The sequence below is a fragment of the Haematobia irritans genome, chromosome 5 (genome assembly GCF_050003625.1).
Source record: "Haematobia irritans isolate KBUSLIRL chromosome 5, ASM5000362v1, whole genome shotgun sequence".
In the NCBI taxonomy this organism is placed as follows: Eukaryota; Metazoa; Arthropoda; class Insecta; order Diptera; family Muscidae; genus Haematobia; species Haematobia irritans.
The window spans coordinates 81,461,923-81,483,875 of record NC_134401.1 but is presented as its reverse complement, the minus strand read 5'-3'; the positions used below and the strand labels follow the sequence as shown (position 1 = coordinate 81,483,875).

At 33.7% G+C, this 21,953-nt stretch overlaps 1 protein-coding gene across 5 annotated transcripts in view; it reads left to right on the top strand.

The window, feature by feature from the left end:
* Pgant3 (Polypeptide N-Acetylgalactosaminyltransferase 3) overlaps positions 1 to 21,953 on the top strand; it is a 54,970-nt gene that overhangs the window by 28,990 nt on the left and 4,027 nt on the right. For all 5 annotated transcript variants that reach the window (XM_075309184.1, XM_075309187.1, XM_075309186.1 and 2 more), the window contains 5 exons: positions 1,615 to 1,715; positions 4,796 to 4,976; positions 18,972 to 19,141; positions 19,218 to 19,669; positions 19,728 to 20,519. In XM_075309184.1, coding sequence (XP_075165299.1) covers positions 1,615 to 1,715; positions 4,796 to 4,976; positions 18,972 to 19,141; positions 19,218 to 19,669; positions 19,728 to 20,519 — 1,696 coding nt within the window. The remainder of the gene's footprint in view (positions 1 to 1,614; positions 1,716 to 4,795; positions 4,977 to 18,971; positions 19,142 to 19,217; positions 19,670 to 19,727; positions 20,520 to 21,953) is intronic.

The following is a 21,953-nucleotide window of genomic DNA, read 5'->3' as shown; positions in this document are numbered from 1 at the left end:
GTTTGCCTTGAACTGCTGCTCGTCCTTAGCAGTTTTTTTTGGTCTTCTTTAGGTTCCGCTTGACAATAGCCCAGTATTTCTCAATTGGGCGGAGCTCTGGGGTGTTTGGAGGGTTCTTGTCCTTGGGAACCACCTGCACGTTGTTGGCGGCGTACCACTCCATGGCCTTTTTACCGTAATGGCAAGATGCCAAATCCGGCCAAAACAGTACGGAACAATCGTGTTTCCTCAGGAAAGGCAGCAGACGTTTATTCAAACACTCTTTCACGTAAATTTCTTGGTTGACAGTTCCGGAAGCTATGAAAATGCTGCTTTTCAAGCCACAGGTACAGACGGCTTGCCAAACCAGATATTTCTTTGCGAACTTTGACAGTTTTATGTGCTTGAAAATATCTGCTACCTTTCCCCTTCCTTTTGCCGTATAAAACTCCTGTCCCGGAAGCTGCTTGCAGTCGGCTTTGACGTAGGTTTCGTCGCCCATTACCACGCAGTCAAACTTCGTCAGCATCGTCGTGTACAGCCTCCGGGATCGCGCTTTGGCCGTCGTATTTTGTTTATCATCGCGATTTGGAGTCACTACCTTCTTGTAAGTCGATAGTCCGGCTCGTTTTTTCGCTCGATGCACGGTTGTAGACGATACACCCAGCTTATTTGCGGCATCTCGGAGAGAGAGGTTAGGGTTTCGCTTGAAACTACCTGCAACTCTCTTTGTGGTCTCAGCGGCTTCCGGTTTTCGATTTCCCCCCGATCCAGACTTCCTGGCTGTCGACAAACGTTCCCCAAACACTTTAATTACATTTGTAACGGTTGATTTGGCAACTTTTAGCGATTTTGCCAGCTTTGTGTGCGAGTAGCTCGGATTTTCGCGATGCGCGAGCAAAGTTTTGATACGCTGCTCTTCTTGCTTGGACGGCATTTTGACAACTGAAGAGTGAATTCCAAAATCAAAATAGGAGCAACATTCTACACACACACACCTTCAAAATGAGGGGTGTTCAGGTTTTTTAAATGCAAAATTGAAAGAAATACGTCAAGTTTATATTGAATTATGACCGTATCACCCTTTAGTATTCATAGGTAAAATTTTTATTTTCGGGAAGTGTACTAGTCAAAGTGCTCTGTTTGGGAGAATATCTGTTATCAAACCCCCCTGACATTTCAAAGGGAACTTAGTATTTGATTCATGGTGGTGGGTATTTAAGATTCGGCCGGGCCGAACTTACTTCTGTATATACTTTTTATTTATAATCATTTGACCTTTACATGAAATAATTTTATTGGTGATTTTTTTCTTTAGCAAAGAGACAGTCATCATATCACTCTACAGAAAAGATTAATATAAATTTAAATTCTGGTGAAATTCTTAGTTTGTTCGCAAAAATCGAAAAGTCAACTTTGACAAGAATCATAAAGTGGAATTTTTAATTCTAGTTACATTCTCTAGTTTCGTCTTTGTTTGGTATCAGTTTGTGTAACAAAAGGAATCATTTCCGTATATATTCCGTATGCAACTCATTAATCTCCCTTATTTGTTGTATCTCGATTTTGTCTTGGGTTTTCATTCGAATGTTTCCATTTTTTAACTGGTTTCCTTGTTTCTTTCCCTTCTTGCAGACAACCAAAACCCCCACCAAAAAGACGTTCAGTTTGGCCTATAAAAGATGTGGTAGCCCACTATATAGGCAAAGGAGATATATTTGGCAATATGACCGCTGGTATGTATGCTGCTTTACTCGTTTATGGTATTGTTTATTGTTTACAATATGAACATTTGTTTTGGACACGGCTCTGCTGCTCTGCTCCAGAAGACAACACCGCAAAACCACCTCATGAATAAGCAAGCGATTTCTTCGATTATCATTCGTCCGTGCCAGACAGGTGTATTTCGCACTTTTTACTGTTAGTAAATACGCGAATAAGTAAAAGTTGAAAAAGAAATTGAAATTCTATGACACATCTTTCAGAAATTACAATAAACAATTGATGATGATTGTTTTGTGGCCAAATAGTCAAGGTGACACGATTTCGTATTCTGGCTTGTAGTCACATACAAAAGATTAGCAACTCTGATATCTGTGTCAAAGACATTAAAGGTACTGGAAAGGAAAGGCGGCGTTTTAACATATTTGTGATGTTTCTTGGTAAACGATTTGCATTGTCTCGAATGGTAAAAATAGAAAATAAAAGAGTTAAAATATACACATTAAATCTCTAAAGAATATTTACAAGTTTTTCTCAGTTTTTTATTTTCTTCACCACTACTGGCATGATTTTTATTAATGGAATAAAAAATTAGATAAAGATCAGTTACAGAAAATTGGGTCCACTTTCGCTAAAAATAGATTTTGTCAGCATAATTCGTAACGAAAGAAATATCGGCTCGGGTTACCAAACTTCCACAGGAAAAAGTCAATACATTATCCAGCATACAGAGTGCTTCAAAAAACAGAAGTTTGGATGCCTAATTTGTGATCCGGAAGTAGCGCAAACTTGGATCATCTCCAATGAATGAATGAATTTAAATGGGCTTGTAATAGGTTAGGTTAGGTGGCAGTCCGATGTATTAGGCTCACTTAGGCTATTCAGTCCATTGTGATACCACATTGGTGAACTTCTCTCTTATCACTGAGTGCTGCCCGATTCCATGTTAAGCTCAATGACAAGGGACCTCCTTTTTATAGCCGAGTCCGAACGGCGTCCACATTGGAGTGAAACCACTTAGAGAAGCTTTGAAACCCTCAGAAATGTCACCAGCATTACTGAGGTGGGATAATCCACCGCTGAAAAACATTTTGGTGTTCGGTCGAAGCAGGAATCGAACCCACGACCTTGTGTATGCAAGGCGCGCATGCTAACCATTGCACCACGGTGGCTCCCGGCTCACGGTGGGCTTCTCTCTTCATGGATCCTTTGCATTGCTTTAGAATTACTGAGGTGGGATAATCCACCGCAGAAAAACTTTTTGGTGTTCGGTCGAAGCAGGAATCGAACCCACGACCTTGTGTATGCAAGGCGGGCATGCTAACCATTGCGCCACGCTGGCTCCCGGCTCACGGTGGGCTTCTCTCTTCATGGATCCTTTGCATTGCTTTAGAAGTTGTGCCTTGGAAGCTCATTTGAATAAAGAAATAAAAAAAAACAAAAATTTGTTCCTCTTTTTAATTTTATGAACGCCTTATCACACTCAGCCACGAACGGTATTGAACACGAAGCATCGAAACGTCAATTAAAATGTTTGCCATATGAACGTAACATCACACCAAGGCATAATATTCTAACTACGAGTACTTCTGATGTTCTTTATTATTATGAATAAAAAATGAAGAACACAGGTTCAAATCTCAGTTAATTTTTAATTTTTTATCAACCGTGGGGGTAAAATATGTAATTTTATTTTATTTTTGCTTTACTTTTTTTATTTTTTTCGCGGCATTTAACTTTAAAAAAAGTAACTAAATTAGCCTTTTAATTGAATATTTTTTTGTCAATTTAATTAATCACCCTATGGATTGAGCCATATGTAGCTCTAATAATCATCAACACACAAGTAACGCATACAGACAAGTAAGTCCATTTTTACACTAAAAAATATTGACCTACACGGACGACTGTTTTGCATATGTTTGGGTATAAAAATTATATGTTTGGAACTCAAATTTTTTAACACAATATTTTTAAGTGCAAGCATATAATGTTCATAAACAATCATAACATGTTTGGGTCATATATGTTAATATGTTAGAACATATTATGTTTGGGACATAAAATGTTTGTAAATATAATATGCTTAGATGCAAACATATATTAATTTAGAAATAGCCTATAAACATACATATATGTGTTTAGAAAGCGAGACCTAGAGATTATGCTGCATGTTAAAAAATGAAAGTAACCAATTGGCGCCTTAAAAACATATTTACATAAAGAAAATTTCATTACATTTTTTCTACCAGTGTATGCCTAAGGTGAAACATAATATGTTTGAAAAATACAAACAATATTTTGTTTGGACCAATGCTGAAAATATATATGCTTGAAGCAAAATGTGTTTGGGGCATATGAGGGTGTATACACTGAAAAAAATCGTGGACAAAATCAAAACTTGTGCACCGATTGTAATGAAATAAAGGTCATTTTATACGAAATATATTTAACTAACTGTTTATAGACCAAAACTGTGATTTTTGTCTCATTTTTATTTTTTAGGAATTTTTAAATACCAAAAAAAAATTTTTTTTTAATTAATTTTTTTTTTTCAAAACTTGAACGATATCCCTAAAACTACTTGGAAAATTGAAAAAACAATGGCTTAAGGAGAATAATGTTTGGAATTTTCAGATATTTTTTTTTAATTTAATATGGTCAACCGTTTTCAAGTTATTCCAATATATGTAGCGGAAGTGCCTTAATTTTGAACACAACGGTATATCTCAGGGACCTCAAATTACTAAAAAAAATTGCTATATATTTCAAATCAACACAAAAAGTTCAATTTTGTTCCCCTGTGCTATCATTAACTCTTCACATAATATTAATATATTAAGAACATTCCTTTAAAAGTACGAACATTTTCCAAAGAACATTTATGTGAATATATCATTGTATTTAATAAAAATATTCCAATGAATAGTGCATAAAGAATGTTTTGTAAGAATAACGAAGAAATTACTTTTGGTGCAGATTGACTCAGGAGGAGATTCGTGCAGATCAAATTCACTAGCTTACAAAAGAATTAAATAATTTACTAGGTATCTTTAGAAATCTTCTTTTCATTTTCATTTTTCTTATCTTCCAGATGATTACAACATAAATCTCTTCAATCCAATATCGGGCGAAGGTGCCGAAGGTCGACCAGTAATTATACCATCAAGAGATCGTTTCCGCATGCAAAGATTCTTCAGACTGAACAGCTTTAATATCTTGGCCAGTGACCGTATACCATTGAATCGTACCCTCAAGGATTACCGTACCAGAGAGTAAGTTCTTACTAGTTCTCATTAATTGATTTAATGGATAATTAAAACGTAAAGTCTACTTAATGGTTGGATATACTGTACATATGACATTACCACCATAAAATAATAACCACCATAAGTTATGGCTTCCATTTCATGCTAGAATTATAATCATGAAGTTGATAACATACATTTTGAAATTCACTTAATTAATTAGTATTTATTTAATTGTCATGGAGTAGTTCGAAATCTTCCATCGTTGGTCAGACTGGTTTTTTGGAGGGAAAAAATCAAAACTTAGCATCCATTCATCCATCCATTGTTCGTGGTATTCAATGCAAGTCATTGGCTTCTTTAAACACGTAAACTATTGAAATATTTGTTGATGTTTAGGAGCATTATACCTCAGCCCATTGTGTACTTACATATTTGTACATTAGGGTGGGAACAAAAATGTTCTCATAATATAAAAATCGAAGGCATTTTGAGTTAAGCTAAAACCAAAATAGAACCTCTTGTAATAATGTATTCGATGGAGAACTGCAGAAGCGGTCACAGTTAATGAGTAACCACAAAAACAGAAATACAACAAAAACTTTTGCTTCTTAAATTAACTAAAATATAGAAATAACTTCGAAATATCAAGACTTGTATGGATTATTTTGGCGTAGCCACAAAAACTTGCGAACAAAAAATTATTACAACAATTATTGCTTCTAAAATTAACGTAAACATTAATTAAAATATAAAACTAATTTCGAGATATCAAGGTTTCATGTAGAATTAAATCTTCACATATGCATTGAAAAGGTTTATTTATTAAATTCTACATTGAGGGTGTAAAAACGGGCACAACAATAAAAATATTGAGCTTCTCAATTCATCTTCGGTTTCATTTAAAATTAGGATGAATTACTTTTTATACAGGTCAATAAGTGATATGTAATTTTGAAATGCTTATAAGTACACTGAAAGAAGAGTTTTCTTTTCTGAGGAAGGAAATTTTAGACAAACGAAGTTTTCTTTTGGACCTTTTTTTAAAAGCAAGGATTATAAATATTCTTTTAGTTATTTTTTTTAAGAAAATGTTCTTTTAGAAAATTCTATATTAAGGTGGTGTAAGTTTGTTTTGGCGAAAACAATTTCTTGAACTGCAGTCAAATATGTTACAATACTCTAAAATTTGTGGAATTGCCTTCAATTCGATTATGTTTTTTAACTAGAACTTTACGTCCATGTTCTTCATTTGTTTTAGCTCATTTAGAGAACATTCCGATTGTAAAGGTGTTCTTCAATCCGAATTAATACATTTGAGAGAAGTTAGAGTTGCCGTAGTGTTTCGTACGCAGCGCTGACTGCACAGACAGTACAGATTGGTTGTGATAATCGAATTTATTGCCAACCTCCTTTTGGCAGTTACAACAACTATCTGCTGGCAGTTGTGATACCCGACAAATTCGGTCGACTCAATCGAATTATGGGAAATCCAACTAATACTATATATGGAGTTGGTTGTATTAGACAATGAAATTGGTCGTTGCTCCCTTCTTCATTTGGTTGTATCGCCCAACTTTACTAACACCTTAACCGAATTGAAAATAGTTTTTTCCTCAAAATATTGCATTTTATTTATATTTTAAATAATAGAAACGTATATAAAATCACTTTATACCTGTATACAATACATTGATAACAATTTTAATGTTCACCTTTAAAAGTATAGCCGCTAGCATGGATTGCAGAATTGACAGGCAATGGGAGTTAAATATTTGGGACTCTTAGTACCTTAGTAAATGGGGTTCGACCTGAGCACATAGTGGTATAGCATAAAATTGACCAACATAGCCAGTCTAAAAACACCGCAAAAGTCAAAAAATTAGTGTGGAGTTTTAAAAAATAAATAGGAATCTACTCGCCATGGTCACTTCCTTTGACAGCCGCATTAAAGTCGTTACATGGTTTAAAATTTTGCCCTTTAAGGCAATAAAATTGTTCCACATCTAAAATTATATCTGTAACTCGATTGGCATTTGACTCGCGCCTTGGGTATCCTGAAGCCTGCGCGTTTTCAGTGGTTTTTATCTTAAATTAAAAAAAAACACGTTTTCCTTCAACATTGAATATTTGGTAATAACATTATTGACATTTAAAAATACTTCCAAAGCAATTCGGCTGTGAGTATCAATTGAAAGTTCTGAATACTAAATTACAGTTATGAGGGGTTTATAAGGTTGGTTGTGCTTATCGAATTCGATCCAAATTTTTCAAAAGAGAGACAGTTAGTTCAGACAACTATTTGACTTGTATTATAAACAAAAATCTATAATAATAAGCGCCAAATGGTAGAAGGAAAGAAATACTGGTTGTAAATAAAGTAAATATATTGACACAACTGTGATTTCATTGTAAATGCATAATTTTCATTACAGCATTCGATTTTCAACCAATATCTTCTCTGTGTGTGTCTGTAAAAATATTTGCAACCAGAAAAAATATAATTTGGTAACCTCTAATGGTAAAAACAAAACTCCATGAAATGGTCCGGTAACCAAATATCTCAGAGTGGCCGTAAATTGGTGGAATCGAATATGTCTTTTATGCGCGGGGCTACCTTTCGCAGAACAGACATGAAAGCGTCCTTGTTAAGGTGATATAAGGTGATATAAGGTAACAATTCCCATATACAGACTTACACAGCATCTGGCATGTCCATGGGATCTGATGAATTCCGAAGGCAACGCCTTCTAACATGGGACTCTTGAAATTTGCGTTTCTTTAACCCAACAAAATCCAAACGGCTTTTCTACAGAAATAATTCCTTCACCGAAAACACAGCTGACTCGAAAATGAGAGAAAAAACCACTCCAATTTAAGAACAGGAAATTTTTACCGAAAATAATTAGAGTGGATTTTATTATTTTGTCGGATTCGGAATAGCACGAAAAGAAGAACATGGCTGTAAAGCTATAAATCAATGTACGGACGAAAAAGATGGTTTTTCATATGCTAGAGTGTAAAAATTATATGTTTGGAACTCAAATTTTTAAACACGATATTTTTAAGTGCAAGCATATAATGTTCATAAACTAGCATATCATGTTTGGGACATATATCTTAATATGTTAGAACATATTATGTTTGGGACATAAAATGTTTGTAAATGTAATATGCTTAGATGCAAACATATATTAATTTAGAAATAGCCTATAAACATACATATATGTGTTTAGAAAGCGAGACCTAGAGAGTATGCTGCAAGCAAAATAATGGAAGTAACCAGTTGGCCCTTTAAAAATATATCCACATATAGAAAATTTCATTAACATTTTTTACTACCAGTGTATGCCCTAAGGTGAAACATAATATGTTTGAACAATACAAACAATAGTTTGTTTGCACCAATCCTGAAAATATATATGCTTGAGGGTGTGGGTAGAAACCTATCCTAACCTAACGTACAATAGAAATTCCTTTGCCAATCTTCTGTAATATATGGATAATTTGTAATAACGACATTTACTAATAATGAATACATTTACTCTACTTAACATATTTGTCTACCAGCCTATACCATTATAATAAAATATTTTTCATAGAGGATGCTCAATAAAAACCCAAGCAATTAATGATGAGCGTTTTTTATGCTAATTACTTTTGAATTAATAGGCAATGACGGATTTTCAATTGGCTTGTGTTGTTGTTTCAAGATTTATGGCTTCGTTGCGATGTTGGCTTTTGTTGTTTCCGATAAGCGCACCTGATTTTCAGGCAATGCATCTCCACTAAAACGAGCGGAATTTTGAACAAATGCCAACCATTTGCAATGCAATCGGTTATTTACAACAGTCACAGATTGAAGTACACTGTTTAAAATTTGGAAAAAGTGATGACCCGGTATACTTTTTAAGTGAAATTTAGGCAATTGCACCCTCTCATAGAAGAAAAGTTGAACTAAAAACAACGAAAAAAATCATTGTCGCCAAATCATGGTCATTTTAACCATACAGTACTTCATTCCTACTATTGAAAATCGTACGAAAATTTTCTTCTGCTTTAGTTAACATTTAACATTTTTTGTAAGGTCATTGAATTCTATACTCACATTTAGTTAAAAACAGTTTTAAAAAATAATAATCTAAATTAGCATTAGTTGAACTATTGAATTTTGTTTTGTGCAACTTCAATTTCATTGGAGTTGCACAGATTTTTCATAATTTTTAAATTTCACTGGAGTTGCACATATTTTTATACCCACCACCATAGAATGGTGACGGGTGTATAATAAGTTTGTCATTCCCTTTGTAACACATCGAAATATCGATTTCCGACTATATAAAGTATATATATATATATATATATATATATATATATATATATATATATATATATATATATATATATATATATATATATATATATATATATATATATATATATATATATATATATATATATATATATATATATATATATATATATATATATATATATATATATATATATATATATATATATATATATATATATATATATATATATATATATATATATATATATATATATATATATATATATATATATATATATATATATATATATATATATATATATATATATATATATATATATATATATATATATATATATATATATATATATATATATATATATATATATATATATATATATATATATATATATATATATATATATATATATATATATATATATATATATGTATATATATATATATATATATATATATATATATATATATATATATATATATATATATATATTCTTGATCAGGGAGAAATTCTAAGTCGATATAACGATGTCCGTCTGTCTGTTGTAATCACGCTATAGTCTTCAATAATGAAGCAATCGTGCTGAAATTTTGCACAAACTCGTCTTTCGTCTGCAGGCAGGTCAAGTTCGAAGATGGGCTATATCGGTCCAGGTTTTGATATAGTCCCCATATAAACCGACCTCCCGATTTGGGGTCTTGGACTTATAGAAATCGTAGTTTTTATCCAATTTGCCTGAAATGTTGAGGTGTGCCAAAAATGGTGAGTATCGGTTCATGTTTTGGTATAGCCCCCATATAGACCGATCTCCCGATTTTACCTCTTGGGCTTATAGAAACCGCAGTTTTTATTCAATTTACCTGAAAGTGGAAATCTAGAGGTATTGTAGGACCACAAATACGTGTGCCAAAAATTGTGAGTATCCGTCCATATTTTGGTATAGCCCCCATATAGACCGATCTCCCTATTTTACTTCTTGGGCTTATAGAAACCGCAGTTTTTATCCAATTTACCTGAAATTGGATATCGAGAGGTACTTTAGAACCGTAAAGAGGTGTGCCGAAACTGGTCCGTATCGTTTCATCTTTTGGTATAGCCCCCATATAGACCGATCTCCCGATTTTACATCTTGGGTTTATAGAATCCGTAGCTTATATACAATTTGCCTGAAATTGGAAATTTATAGGTATTTTAGGACCATAAAGAGGTTTGCCACAAATGGTGAGTATCAGTTCATGTTTTGATATAGCCCCCTATAGACCGATATCTCGATTTTACTTCTTGGGCTTCTAGAATCCGGAGTTTTTATCCAATTTGCCTGAAATTGGAAATCTAGAGGTATTTTCGGGCCATAAAGAGGTGTGCCGAAAACGGTGAATATCGGTCCACATTTTAGTATAGCCCCCATAAGAACGATCTCCCGATTTAACTCCTTGGGTTTCTAGAAACCGTAGTTTTTATCCGATTTGCTTGAAATTGTAAATATTCTGGTATTTTAGGCGCACAAAAACGTGTATCGGATTAAGTTTTTATCGGTCCTTTTGGTAATGCCTCCATATAGACCGACTTCACTTCTTGAGGGTTTAGAAGGAGCACTGATCATGAAAATTGCTTGAAACTCAATATAAAATTTCCAGATTTTACTTCTCGGGTGAAAATCTATAGATTTAAGATTTCAAATCAAGACGTTATTTTATAATTTTCTTGCACACTTACAAGAGATGTTAATGATTCCTCTAAAACTCAAACAAAAATGGTTCTTATAAATCCAGAATCTGATATAGTCCTCATAGGTGAAATCTTTAAATTTCGGCCCTCCTGAAATTTCAAAGGAAACCCAAATATTTGGTTCATGGTGGTGGGTATTTAAGATTCGGCCCGGCCGAACTTACTGCTGTATATACTTGTTTGAGTTAAAATATATACACATATCAATTCCACCTTTTTACTATTTTTAACAAATTGGTGCCATCATCACCCGATTTTTATACCCTAAACCACATACTGGTTTTGATTTTAGACCCCATAAAATATTTACCGATCGACTCAGAATCACCTCCTGAGTCGATCTAGGGCTTGGTGTCCGTTCATCTGTCCATGTATTTGTTGTTCACAGGATTCCGGTCGCAATTATTAACCGATTTTAATGACATTTGGTACACAGTGTTTTTTGGGCACAAGGACGAACGCTAGTGAATTTGGAAGAAATCGGATCAAATTTAGATATAGCTCCCATATATAGTACGTATCGCCCGATTTCGACAAACGGAGTCACGTTGCGCTTTATTTCTCACCCTTAAAGTCTGCAAAATTTCATCGAAATCGGTCCAGATTTAGATATAGCTCCCATATATATTTATCGGCCGATTTTGCCAAATTTGGTCGTAAAACCCCTATTTATCAACGGATCCTACTCAAAGTTGGCTAAATGTAATGTTCTGTAGGATTAACGGTATGTGCAAAATTTCATTGAAATGGGTTCAGATTTAGATATAGCTCCCATATATATGTATCGCCCGATTTTCCCAAATTTGGCCATAAAAACCTTATTTTTTAAGCGATCTTACTAAAACTTGGCTTACTTTATTCTGTTATATTACTGACAATATGTGCTAAAAATCATCGAAATCGATTCAGATTTAGATATAGCTCCCATATATATGTATCGCCCGATTTTACCAAATTTGGACGTAAAACCCTTATTAATCAACCGATCGTACTCAATGTTGGCTAAATGTAATCTTCTGTAGCACTAACGGTATGTGCAAAATTTCATTGAAATGGGTTCAGATTTAGATATAGCTCTCATATATATGTATCGCCCGATTTTAAAAAAATGTACCCCTAATAACCTTATTTTTGGCCATAGAGCGCATTTCCTCTTTTTTAACCCAGATATGCCGACGGGCCGTTATATTCTGTAGCACACCAACAAGTAGATTAGAAAATGTAAAGCACTGTAAACGCAGAAACCTAAACATAACAGGTGTACTACATGTAGTACGGTCGGCATATCTGGGTTAATAATGGACTCAATATTAGTGGCGTACTAATCAAATATAGCTCCTTATATCAGACATTTCTGCTCAGATTGTGACACGTTCTTAAATATGAAAATACGGTTTATCTCCAAAACCTATACTAATGATGCCCCACAAATTGTTATGTTTACTAACAGTGGTGGTTTAGGCTATGATATAGTCGATCCCGCCCGACTTTCTACTTTACTTACTTGTTTACTTTTGTTTTGACAGTTGTCGTCAGATAATATCTGGATCTTATTTCTTTTTCACCCGTTTTTCAATAGTTTAAGTTTTTGTGTTGTAAATATCAAATATATAAAGTTATATAAATGATAGTAATCTTCGAATTCAAAGATATGACCACAAAAATTTTACCGATAAATATTCTGGGGAGCTAATTTTTCTAACGTAGCTACGCCAATGGGAATGACACAGTTAGTATGCACTCGTTCTATGGCGGAGTTTATGTCCTCCATAAATGAAATCCATCTAATTCGTTATGAATAAGAAAAAAATAATATTTTCTGCATTACAATTAATTTTTTGGTTTAATTAAAAGTTTAATTGAATTTAGTCTAAACTCATTTACATTTTTTCATTGAAGTAATCAATTATTTGTTGTATTATACTTTTTTATGAATTTTCCCGAGCAAAACAATATGTTGAAATCCCGGTAATCACTAAATTCCAGATTAAACTCGAAACATTTTAGGACCATGCACGCAGAGAAGAAACATGATTGTCACAATCATATTCGAAGAGCAAAATAATATGATAGCAGCTATTTTTGCGGCGACCATGTAACATTTTAACCTGCAACCATGTTGGCTCAGTGAACATGGTTCTAAGAAAAATACAATTGTCCTCATCTAAAATGTTATTATATTGATAAAAAGAATTTTGTTTCCATTAAAAGACAATGGTCACGATTTAAAATGTTTTGGTATTCATTCAAAATGTTTTTCTTCCAGTTAAAAGAACATGGTCACAACCTAAAATGTTTTGATCTTTATGAAAAAACTTTTTTCGTCGTCGAAAAAAGGACGCCACTTGAGAAAAGAAAACACAAAATTAACTTTATTTATTTGTTTTTATTTATTTATAAACTAATTTATTGTTTATTTGTATTTATAATGCCGTTCAAGCAAACATCATATATTTTTACACACTCTATTTTATTTCAATTTCAACAATAAGTAATTATTCCATATTTACATCGTGCCCATCAAATGTACAAACGCAGGCATCATGTAACTGCAAATAAAAATAAATGATCCATATAGCCAAATGCAGAACAAAAAACAGGTACATTTTTCAATTACACTTTCCTTTTTTGTGTTCACATAAAACCACGTGCCACTTCTGAGTAAATAAATTAACACAATAGTTCCGTATTCTCCGTCCATTCAAAGCAACAATCAAAACACGACTGACGCGCAAAATGAAAATCGTGTGTACCTGCTCAATGTTTTTATAAAATTCTTGTCGCTGCAAAAAATTAAAAAAATTAAATGGTCACGAAAACAATGTACATGGTCTTTATGGCCATGTAATGGTTGTAGACATGTCTATACGTAAACTATAAAAATACTTTTTTCTCTGCAAAAAAGTAAAAAAAATTGAATGGTCAGGTACATGATTTCCCGACCATATAATGGTCTCAAATTCTATCATTTAAATAATAGAACATGTTTGCGACATTTGAGAACCATTTAAATGCTTATTGCCAACATATATTTTTCTCCGCTCGAAAATTATTTTTACAAAGACAAAATACATGGTTTTCGCGACCATTACATACTCTAATTAAGCATTAAATGGATGCGGCAACCATGTCCAAACATGTTTTTTCTGTGCGTGTGGACATACATATTTACTGTAACCATATATTTTTGTTTTAAGGGCGGTACTATATTCGCATTTTGTATTATAATTTCAAAGCAGATAATTTAACTCAATTACAATAATACGCATTGTCTTTTACATCTAACGGCCATTTTCATGTAGCTCCGTTTGGCTTTAACTTCCAGTTAACGGAAATTAAATTGCAAATATCTTCTCTCCGGTTAACTTTAACTGAAAATTTTTTGGCAGTTAAGCTCCTAACTGGCATATGGAATATATAGACAAGATGACAGCTATGTCCATAATATGGTTTAAAAGTTCGTTATTTAACGGAACACTAAAGGACCTTCATGAAAATGGGGGTAAGTTTGATTAAGATTTAACAGGAATATATTTGGTTTCATATATAATTTTGATTGTTTTAGAAAAAGTAATCGCGAAAATAAAGTGATTTTAACTCGACAAAACCACCACTGCTTTTAACTAGTTTTTTTTTTCTCTCCGTGTAGGAGAAGATACTGACATTTTAAAATGAACATCTTATTCACATTTGGGCTCATTTTCTTCATTTGGACCGTAGCATTCTAGGGCATGCATCCCCATTACCTCAATGACATTTTGTGAATCCAAATAACTATTGTTTAGTTAATTACAGTCGATTCTATTGAGCTGCAACTGGCAGCTTAATTAAGCTCATCACAATTTGTTGTAGAATTTCTAAGCCCAGTGTCCAATTCAGACAAAGGAAATATAGATGTGGCAAAAACAACTGACTCGCAAAAGTCATTACTTTCTGGAATAGTACATTTGTTATTCTCTCTATTTTGTTTGGCATTGTTGTTTGTGTTTGTTAATAATTTGTAAACTTTTAAACCTATTATGTTGTTGTTAACAATAACAAAATTGCCATTAATCCTATTAAGCATCTATGGTATCGTTTTCATTTGTTTTTTTTTTTTTTTTTTGTAAATTATTATGATTCCATTATATTCAAAGTATCGCCTCACTCTTAATTGGGTTTAATTGTTTAGGAAGTCTAGGAAAGCCAGTGATGATGCTTCATTTTATGCTGGGGTTGGCCTGCAATGATTTGTTTCCAAAAACCAAAACGAAATAAAATAATTTTGTTTTACACAATAGATTTACGTGTTTACAAAAACCAGTCTGAAGAAGTGCAGGCAGACGGAAACCATAAATAATAAAATGCTTCCAATACCAAATACAAAATTTGTCGTTACCATTTATAAAAAAAAAAAAAATTAGCCTAAACACAATTTTGGCCTCCAGCCATAGGCAACTAATCCATTTTTAAAATATTTAGTTCACCAATTTCTGGTTTGGCCAAAAGATCACTTCATTTTCAATTGAATGGTGATGCTGAGTGGCTCATTTAGTTTTATTGCCATACACATTTATCTGTTAAGGTCGTAAAAGCGATATTAATTTGTTGTACTCTCATTAATAAGTTAATATGGTATCATATAACTGATATATCGATTTTTTCTATATTGAAATAATTTAATTTTGTATTATATTTATCATCGTTGTCTTCCAACAAATATAATTCTATTAATGGACTTTTAGTAGTGTAAAGAGTACGTAAGTCCTTTTACCATGACAATAAAGACAATTGCATCGTCAAAACAAAAAGATACACTCAAAAAATAATACCTTCCTCCGAAATGATATTTTAGACCAAACAAGGTTTCTTCTCTTGGATAAGTTGTCTCTTTGACGACAAATAAATCTTTGTTTGTGGCAACGAAAAGAAGGCATCTTTGGTATACAATTTCGATCCATCCAAAAGTCGTTTTTTTTGCGTACAGTAATTACGGTAAAACTTGTAGCTTTCTCAGCCTTTTTTATTTGCTAAAAAGGCAAAGCAATATTTTTTGTTGCAAATGCTACCAAGTATGTTGTTTCGATTTAAGTCATGCTTGCCGAAAATAAAACAGAAAAATTTTTATATACACAAAACAAAAATATTATTTCCTTCCAACGAAACTTTAGACAACCCTTTGTTTTGCCATTTGGATTTCGCTGTAAGTTTGTTTGGAATAAAAGCATGCAGCTCATATTGTCATCAATAAACAAGTAAGGAAAGTCTAAAGTCGGGCGGAGCCGACTATATTATACCCTGCACCACTTTGTAGATCTAAATTTTCGATCCGTCAAATGTGTTGAGGGCTATATATAAAGGTTTGTCCCAAATACATACATTTAAATGTCACTCGATCTGGACTGAATTTGACAGACTTCTACAAAATCTATAGACTCAAAATTTAAGTCGGCTAATGCACTAGGGTGGAACACAATGTTAGTAAAAAAATATGGGAAACATTTAAATCTGAAGCAATTTTAAGAAACTTCGCAAAAGTTTATTTATGATTTATCGCTCGATACATATGTATTAGAAGTTTAGTAAAATTAGAGTAATTTTTACAACTTTTCGACTAAGCAGTGGCGATTTTACAAGGAAAAAGTTGGTATTTTGACCATTTTTGTCAAAATCGGAAAAATATATATATAGGAGCTATATCTAAATCTGAACCGATTTCAACCAAATTTGGCACACATAGCTACAATGCAAATTCTACTCCCTGTGCAAAATTTCAACTAAATCGGAGTTAAAAATTGGCCTCTGTGGTCATATGAGTGTAAATCGGTTGAAAGCTATATATGGGAGATATGTTATATCTAAATCTGAACCGATTTCAACCAAATTTGGCACGCATAGCTACAATGCAAATTCTACTCCCTGTGCGAAATTTCAACTAAATCAAAGCAAAAAATTGGCCTCTGTGGTCATATGAGTGTAAATCGGGCGAAAGCTATATATGGGAGCTATATCTAAATCTGAACCGATTTCAACCGAATTTGGCACACTTGACTACACTACTAATTGTACTCCTAGTGCAAAATTTAAACCAAATTGGTGTAAAACTCTGGCTTCTGGGACCGTAACAGGTTGGCTGATAAGTCCCCGGTCTGACACATTGATGGCGTCGCTAGTATTAAATGCATATTATTTTTATATAGTACCAACCTTCAAATGATTCGTGTCAAAATTTGACGTCTGTAAGTCAATTAGTTTGTGAGATACCACGACCATCACAATTTGTCGATCGCTCCAAAATCGAAACACGCCTATGACATAGTGGATTTACGCGCATGAGCCCGATAGTGGTTATTTCAAGATCAGTCAACTCCAACAAAAGTTGCTCGCTCACGAAACACATCAAAACAAAAAAAAAAACGAACATGTCGCAATCAATTTTGAGTTATATAATAGAGGTGTGCACGTGAGTAATATTTTGCTCACGCACACTCCCGACGGAGAAATCTTATTCACGCACACTCACGCACGATATTTTTTGGTAGGACACACGCTCACGAAAAGAAAATTTGTACTCACGCACGAAAATCTTTTAAATGTCGTGACTCACGAAAAATGTCGTGACACACGAAAAACCTCGTGACTCACGAATAATTTTATGAGTAATTTACCTATAGAACCTGATTGAAAACATGAGTATGAATAAAATCGAGAGTGTTATAAAACTCTTTACACCTAGGGTGTCACTAAAATTATAAATGAATTCAACTCGTAAGCATTTTATGTTCGTACGCGGAATTATTTTCCGAAATTCGTTACTCACGCACACTCACGAAGATATTATTTTCGTGACTCACGCACGACATTTGGTTGGTTAATCACGCTCACGCACACTCACGCCGTTGCCGTCAGCGTGAATCACGAAAATTTTCGTCAGTCACGACAATTTCGTGTCACGTGCACACCTCTATTATATAACCATTTCTTTGCGAGTTGTATTCGTTACAACAATGCCAACTCTCACACATCGGCTCAAAAAATTGCATTTTTTAGCACTCAAAACAATGATTTCTTGTTTTATCCTGACATGGCACCGGGAGCCTGGGAGCCACCGTGCCCAGGCTCCCGGTGCCACGGTGGCTCCTTGCATACACAAGGTCGTGGGTTCGATTCCTGCTTCGACCGAACATCAAAAAGTTTTTCAGCGGTGGATTATCCCACCTCAGTAATGCTGGTGACATTTCTGAGGGTTTCAAAGCTTCTCTAAGTGGTTTCACTGCAATGTGGAACGTCGTCCGGACTCGACTATAAAAAGGAAGTCCCTTGTCTTTGAGCTTAACATGGAATCGGGCAGCACACAGTGAAAAGAGAGAAGTTCACCAATGTGGTATCACAATGGACTGAATAGTCTAAGTGAGCCTGATACATCGGGTTGCCACCTAACATGGCACCGAATGACTTCTTTCTATTCCCGTACGTAAAAAATAAAATGAGAGATCAACATTTTTCGACACCTGAAGGTAATACCTTAATCAGAGTGGCAAAAGTGCTTCTACAAACGCATGCAAATGTCTATAGATCTTAATGGGGAATATTTTGAAAACAATAAAGCGATTTTCGATTATAATTATTTGGTTTTGTTATCTAATTCCGAAATATAAAAGGCAAACGATTGCCATATTTAACTTCTAGAACCTACTGAAAAAACAAATTTCGTCCGCTCCGGTTCAAAATTTGGTACGTGATGTTAGTATATGTCTTCTAACAACTTTGTAGAAATTAGACGAAATCTAAAGCAAAACCTTTTGTCAACTCAAAGTCAACTCAAAAAATATCAAAAATTGGGATAATTTAATTATATCTATAAAATGTATAAAATCATATTCGAAAATGATGCAATGCACACATTTCAGTTTAATACATTTTTTAGAAGCATGTATGCTATTGCAAAATGGCCTTCTCTTCTCTCTTGGAAATCTAAAATGTATGTTCCTTTTTATTCCAGATGCCGCGATGAGAAATATAATATCGAAGAAATGCCAACAGCTTCCATTATTATAGTATTCCACAATGAGGCTTGGTCCGTACTGCTGCGAACAATTACCAGTGTTATAAACCGTACACCCAGACGACTCCTGAAAGAAATTATATTGGTTGATGATGCCAGTGATCGATGTAAGTGCTTTCATATTTATGGAATAAAATCTAAATGCTAAAACTGATCTTTAACTTCTTTTTGCAAATTTTTCAGCATATTTGAAAAAGCAATTAGATAGCTATGTTAGAGTTCTCAGTGTACCCACCAGAATTTTCCGCATGCCAACTAGAGGTGGACTTGTACCGGCTCGTTTAATGGGGGCAAAACATGCCCGAGGTGATGTGCTAACATTCTTGGATGCTCATTGTGAATGTTCCAGGGGTTGGTTGGAACCCTTAATACATCGTATTAAAGAGTCCCGCACCACCGTTATATGTCCCGTTATCGATATAATATCGGATGATAACTTTAGCTATACCAAGACATTTGAAAATCATTGGGGAGCATTCAACTGGCAATTGAGTTTCCGTTGGTTTGCCACAGAGCGTGGCACATTAAGACAACATCCCACGAGACCCACACCAACACCCGGTATGGCCGGTGGCCTATTTGCCATAGATCGCAAATATTTTTACGAAATCGGAGCTTATGATGAAGAAATGAAGGTCAATCTTATATTTATGTAGACAAAATGGCATTTTATTAAATTTTTGCTCTTTTCAGATTTGGGGAGGAGAAAATGTGGAAATGTCTTTCCGAATTTGGCAATGTGGCGGCACTATAGAAATTAGTCCATGCTCCCATGTTGGTCATGTATTTCGCAGTAGTACGCCTTACACATTCCCCGGTGGAATGAGTGAAGTTCTTGGACATAATTTAGCTCGTGCTGCGGTGGTATGGATGGATGAATGGCAATATTTCACATTGCTTTACACGTCTGGCCTCTCATTGCAAACACCAAAAGAGATTGATGTTAGTAATCGTGTGGCCCTTAGGGAGAAATTGCAGTGCAAACCATTCTCTTGGTACCTAAAGAATGTGTGGCCAGAACATTTCTTCCCAACTCCTGATCGTTTCTTTGGCAAAATTATTTGGCTCGATGGGGAAACAGAATGTTCTCAAGCATTTTCGAAACATATGAAAAATATTCCAGGTCGTTTGATTTCGCGAGAATGGCCACGTATATTTGAAGAAGTTGAGAATATGAGCGATCAACTGATGAATCTTATTGATTTGGATAGAGATAAATGTCTGAGACCGGCCAAAGAGGATGCTCCTCGTACTTCCGCCCAGCCAATAACAGTTGGAGATTGTAATGCCCATTCACAAACTATGGACATATTTGTCATTACGCCAGGTGGCAAGATCATGACAAATAACAATGTCTGCTTAACCTACAGTGAGCCTAAACAGAGTACCATTAAAATGTTGAAGAATCGCAATGCAACGACTTCAAATGTCCAATTGGCCATGTGTTCCAATGATTCACGTCAATTGTGGGATTATAATATGGATGTAAGTAGTGGGTGTAAATCTTGGTTGAAGTGGGTGAAGTGTCGTAATTCAAATTCAAATGTAAAATCGTATTTTAGTTTTGAATACTATAAGATGGATTTTGAAAGTGTGAAAACTTCGCAAGATTGGCTTTTGCAAAACTTAACTTCAAAAATTTTAGAAAATCAAAAAGTCGACGCTTTCATTGCATATTTTGCATATGCAATGGTTAGCTTGCCCGTCCTGCATACAAAGGATCGCCGGTTCCCAGTTTCGAACACTGAACATTTTTCAGCGGTGGTTTATCGCCTCTGGTTAATGCTAGTGATATGTCTGAGGGTTTCAAAATATATTTACTTTTCATGAAATTTTGCATAACCAAATTTCATATGTGTGTTTTATATTTTCGAAAAACTAAAGCCTAATAACCCCGCCGGACCATAAGCTGAAGCAAACAAATACACGTTAAGAAGGGAGAGGCCTTTCAACAATAGCTCCTGGGTTTTCCGAACGCCGAATACGACAATTGACGTAGCTACCGAGATGGAAATGCGCCTCATGATGCCCACCATTTTTGCACTGAATTTTAATAATTTTTTGATGCGTGCTACTTACCAAATGGTTTTTCCGAGCCCCAGATTTGGGAAAAATATTTAACAAAAAGGCATCGAGCTTAGAAAAATTTTAATTTAAAATTCAAAGTAAAACTGGTGCATTTAAAGGGTGATACGGTTAAAATTTGGTCAATATAAACTTGACGTATTTCTTTCAATTTGCATTTTAAAAACCTGAACACCCCTCATTTTGAAGGTGTGTACACACAAAAAAAAAAAATTTTTCGGATTCAATCACGAAATTAATTGATCCAATTAATTTTTTAATTGAAATGTCTTCAATCACGAAACTGATAGTATCAATCACAGTTTTAATTGGTCATAGAAAAAAATATTGATTAAAATATTAATTGATTTCATTAGCAAATTTCAATTAATTTTTTAATTGATTCAATTAAAAATTTAATTGATGTTGATTGCAAAACTCAATTAATTTTTTAATTAAGAAATGTAACTATTTTCAATTATTTTCTCAATTGGTTTTTATTTGGATTAACAATTGATTGTTTGAAATACAGTTTTAATTAAAAGTTAAAAAAATATTCATCACTTTCTTTAACTGACTTAGTCTTCCGAATTTGATTAAAAAGTTAATTGTATCAATTAATGTTTTAATTAAAAATTTTTAAATTTTCAATCATCGACTTAATTGATTAATATTTCTATCTTGATTAAAAAGTTAATTGTATCAATTAATTTATTAATTGAAATTTTTTTCAACTTCAATTAACTTTTTAATTGGAAATATTTTGGTGATATTTTTTCTGTGTATGTGTAGAATGTTGCTCCTATTTAGATTTTGGAATTCACTCTTCAGTTGTCAAAATGCCGTCCAAGCAAG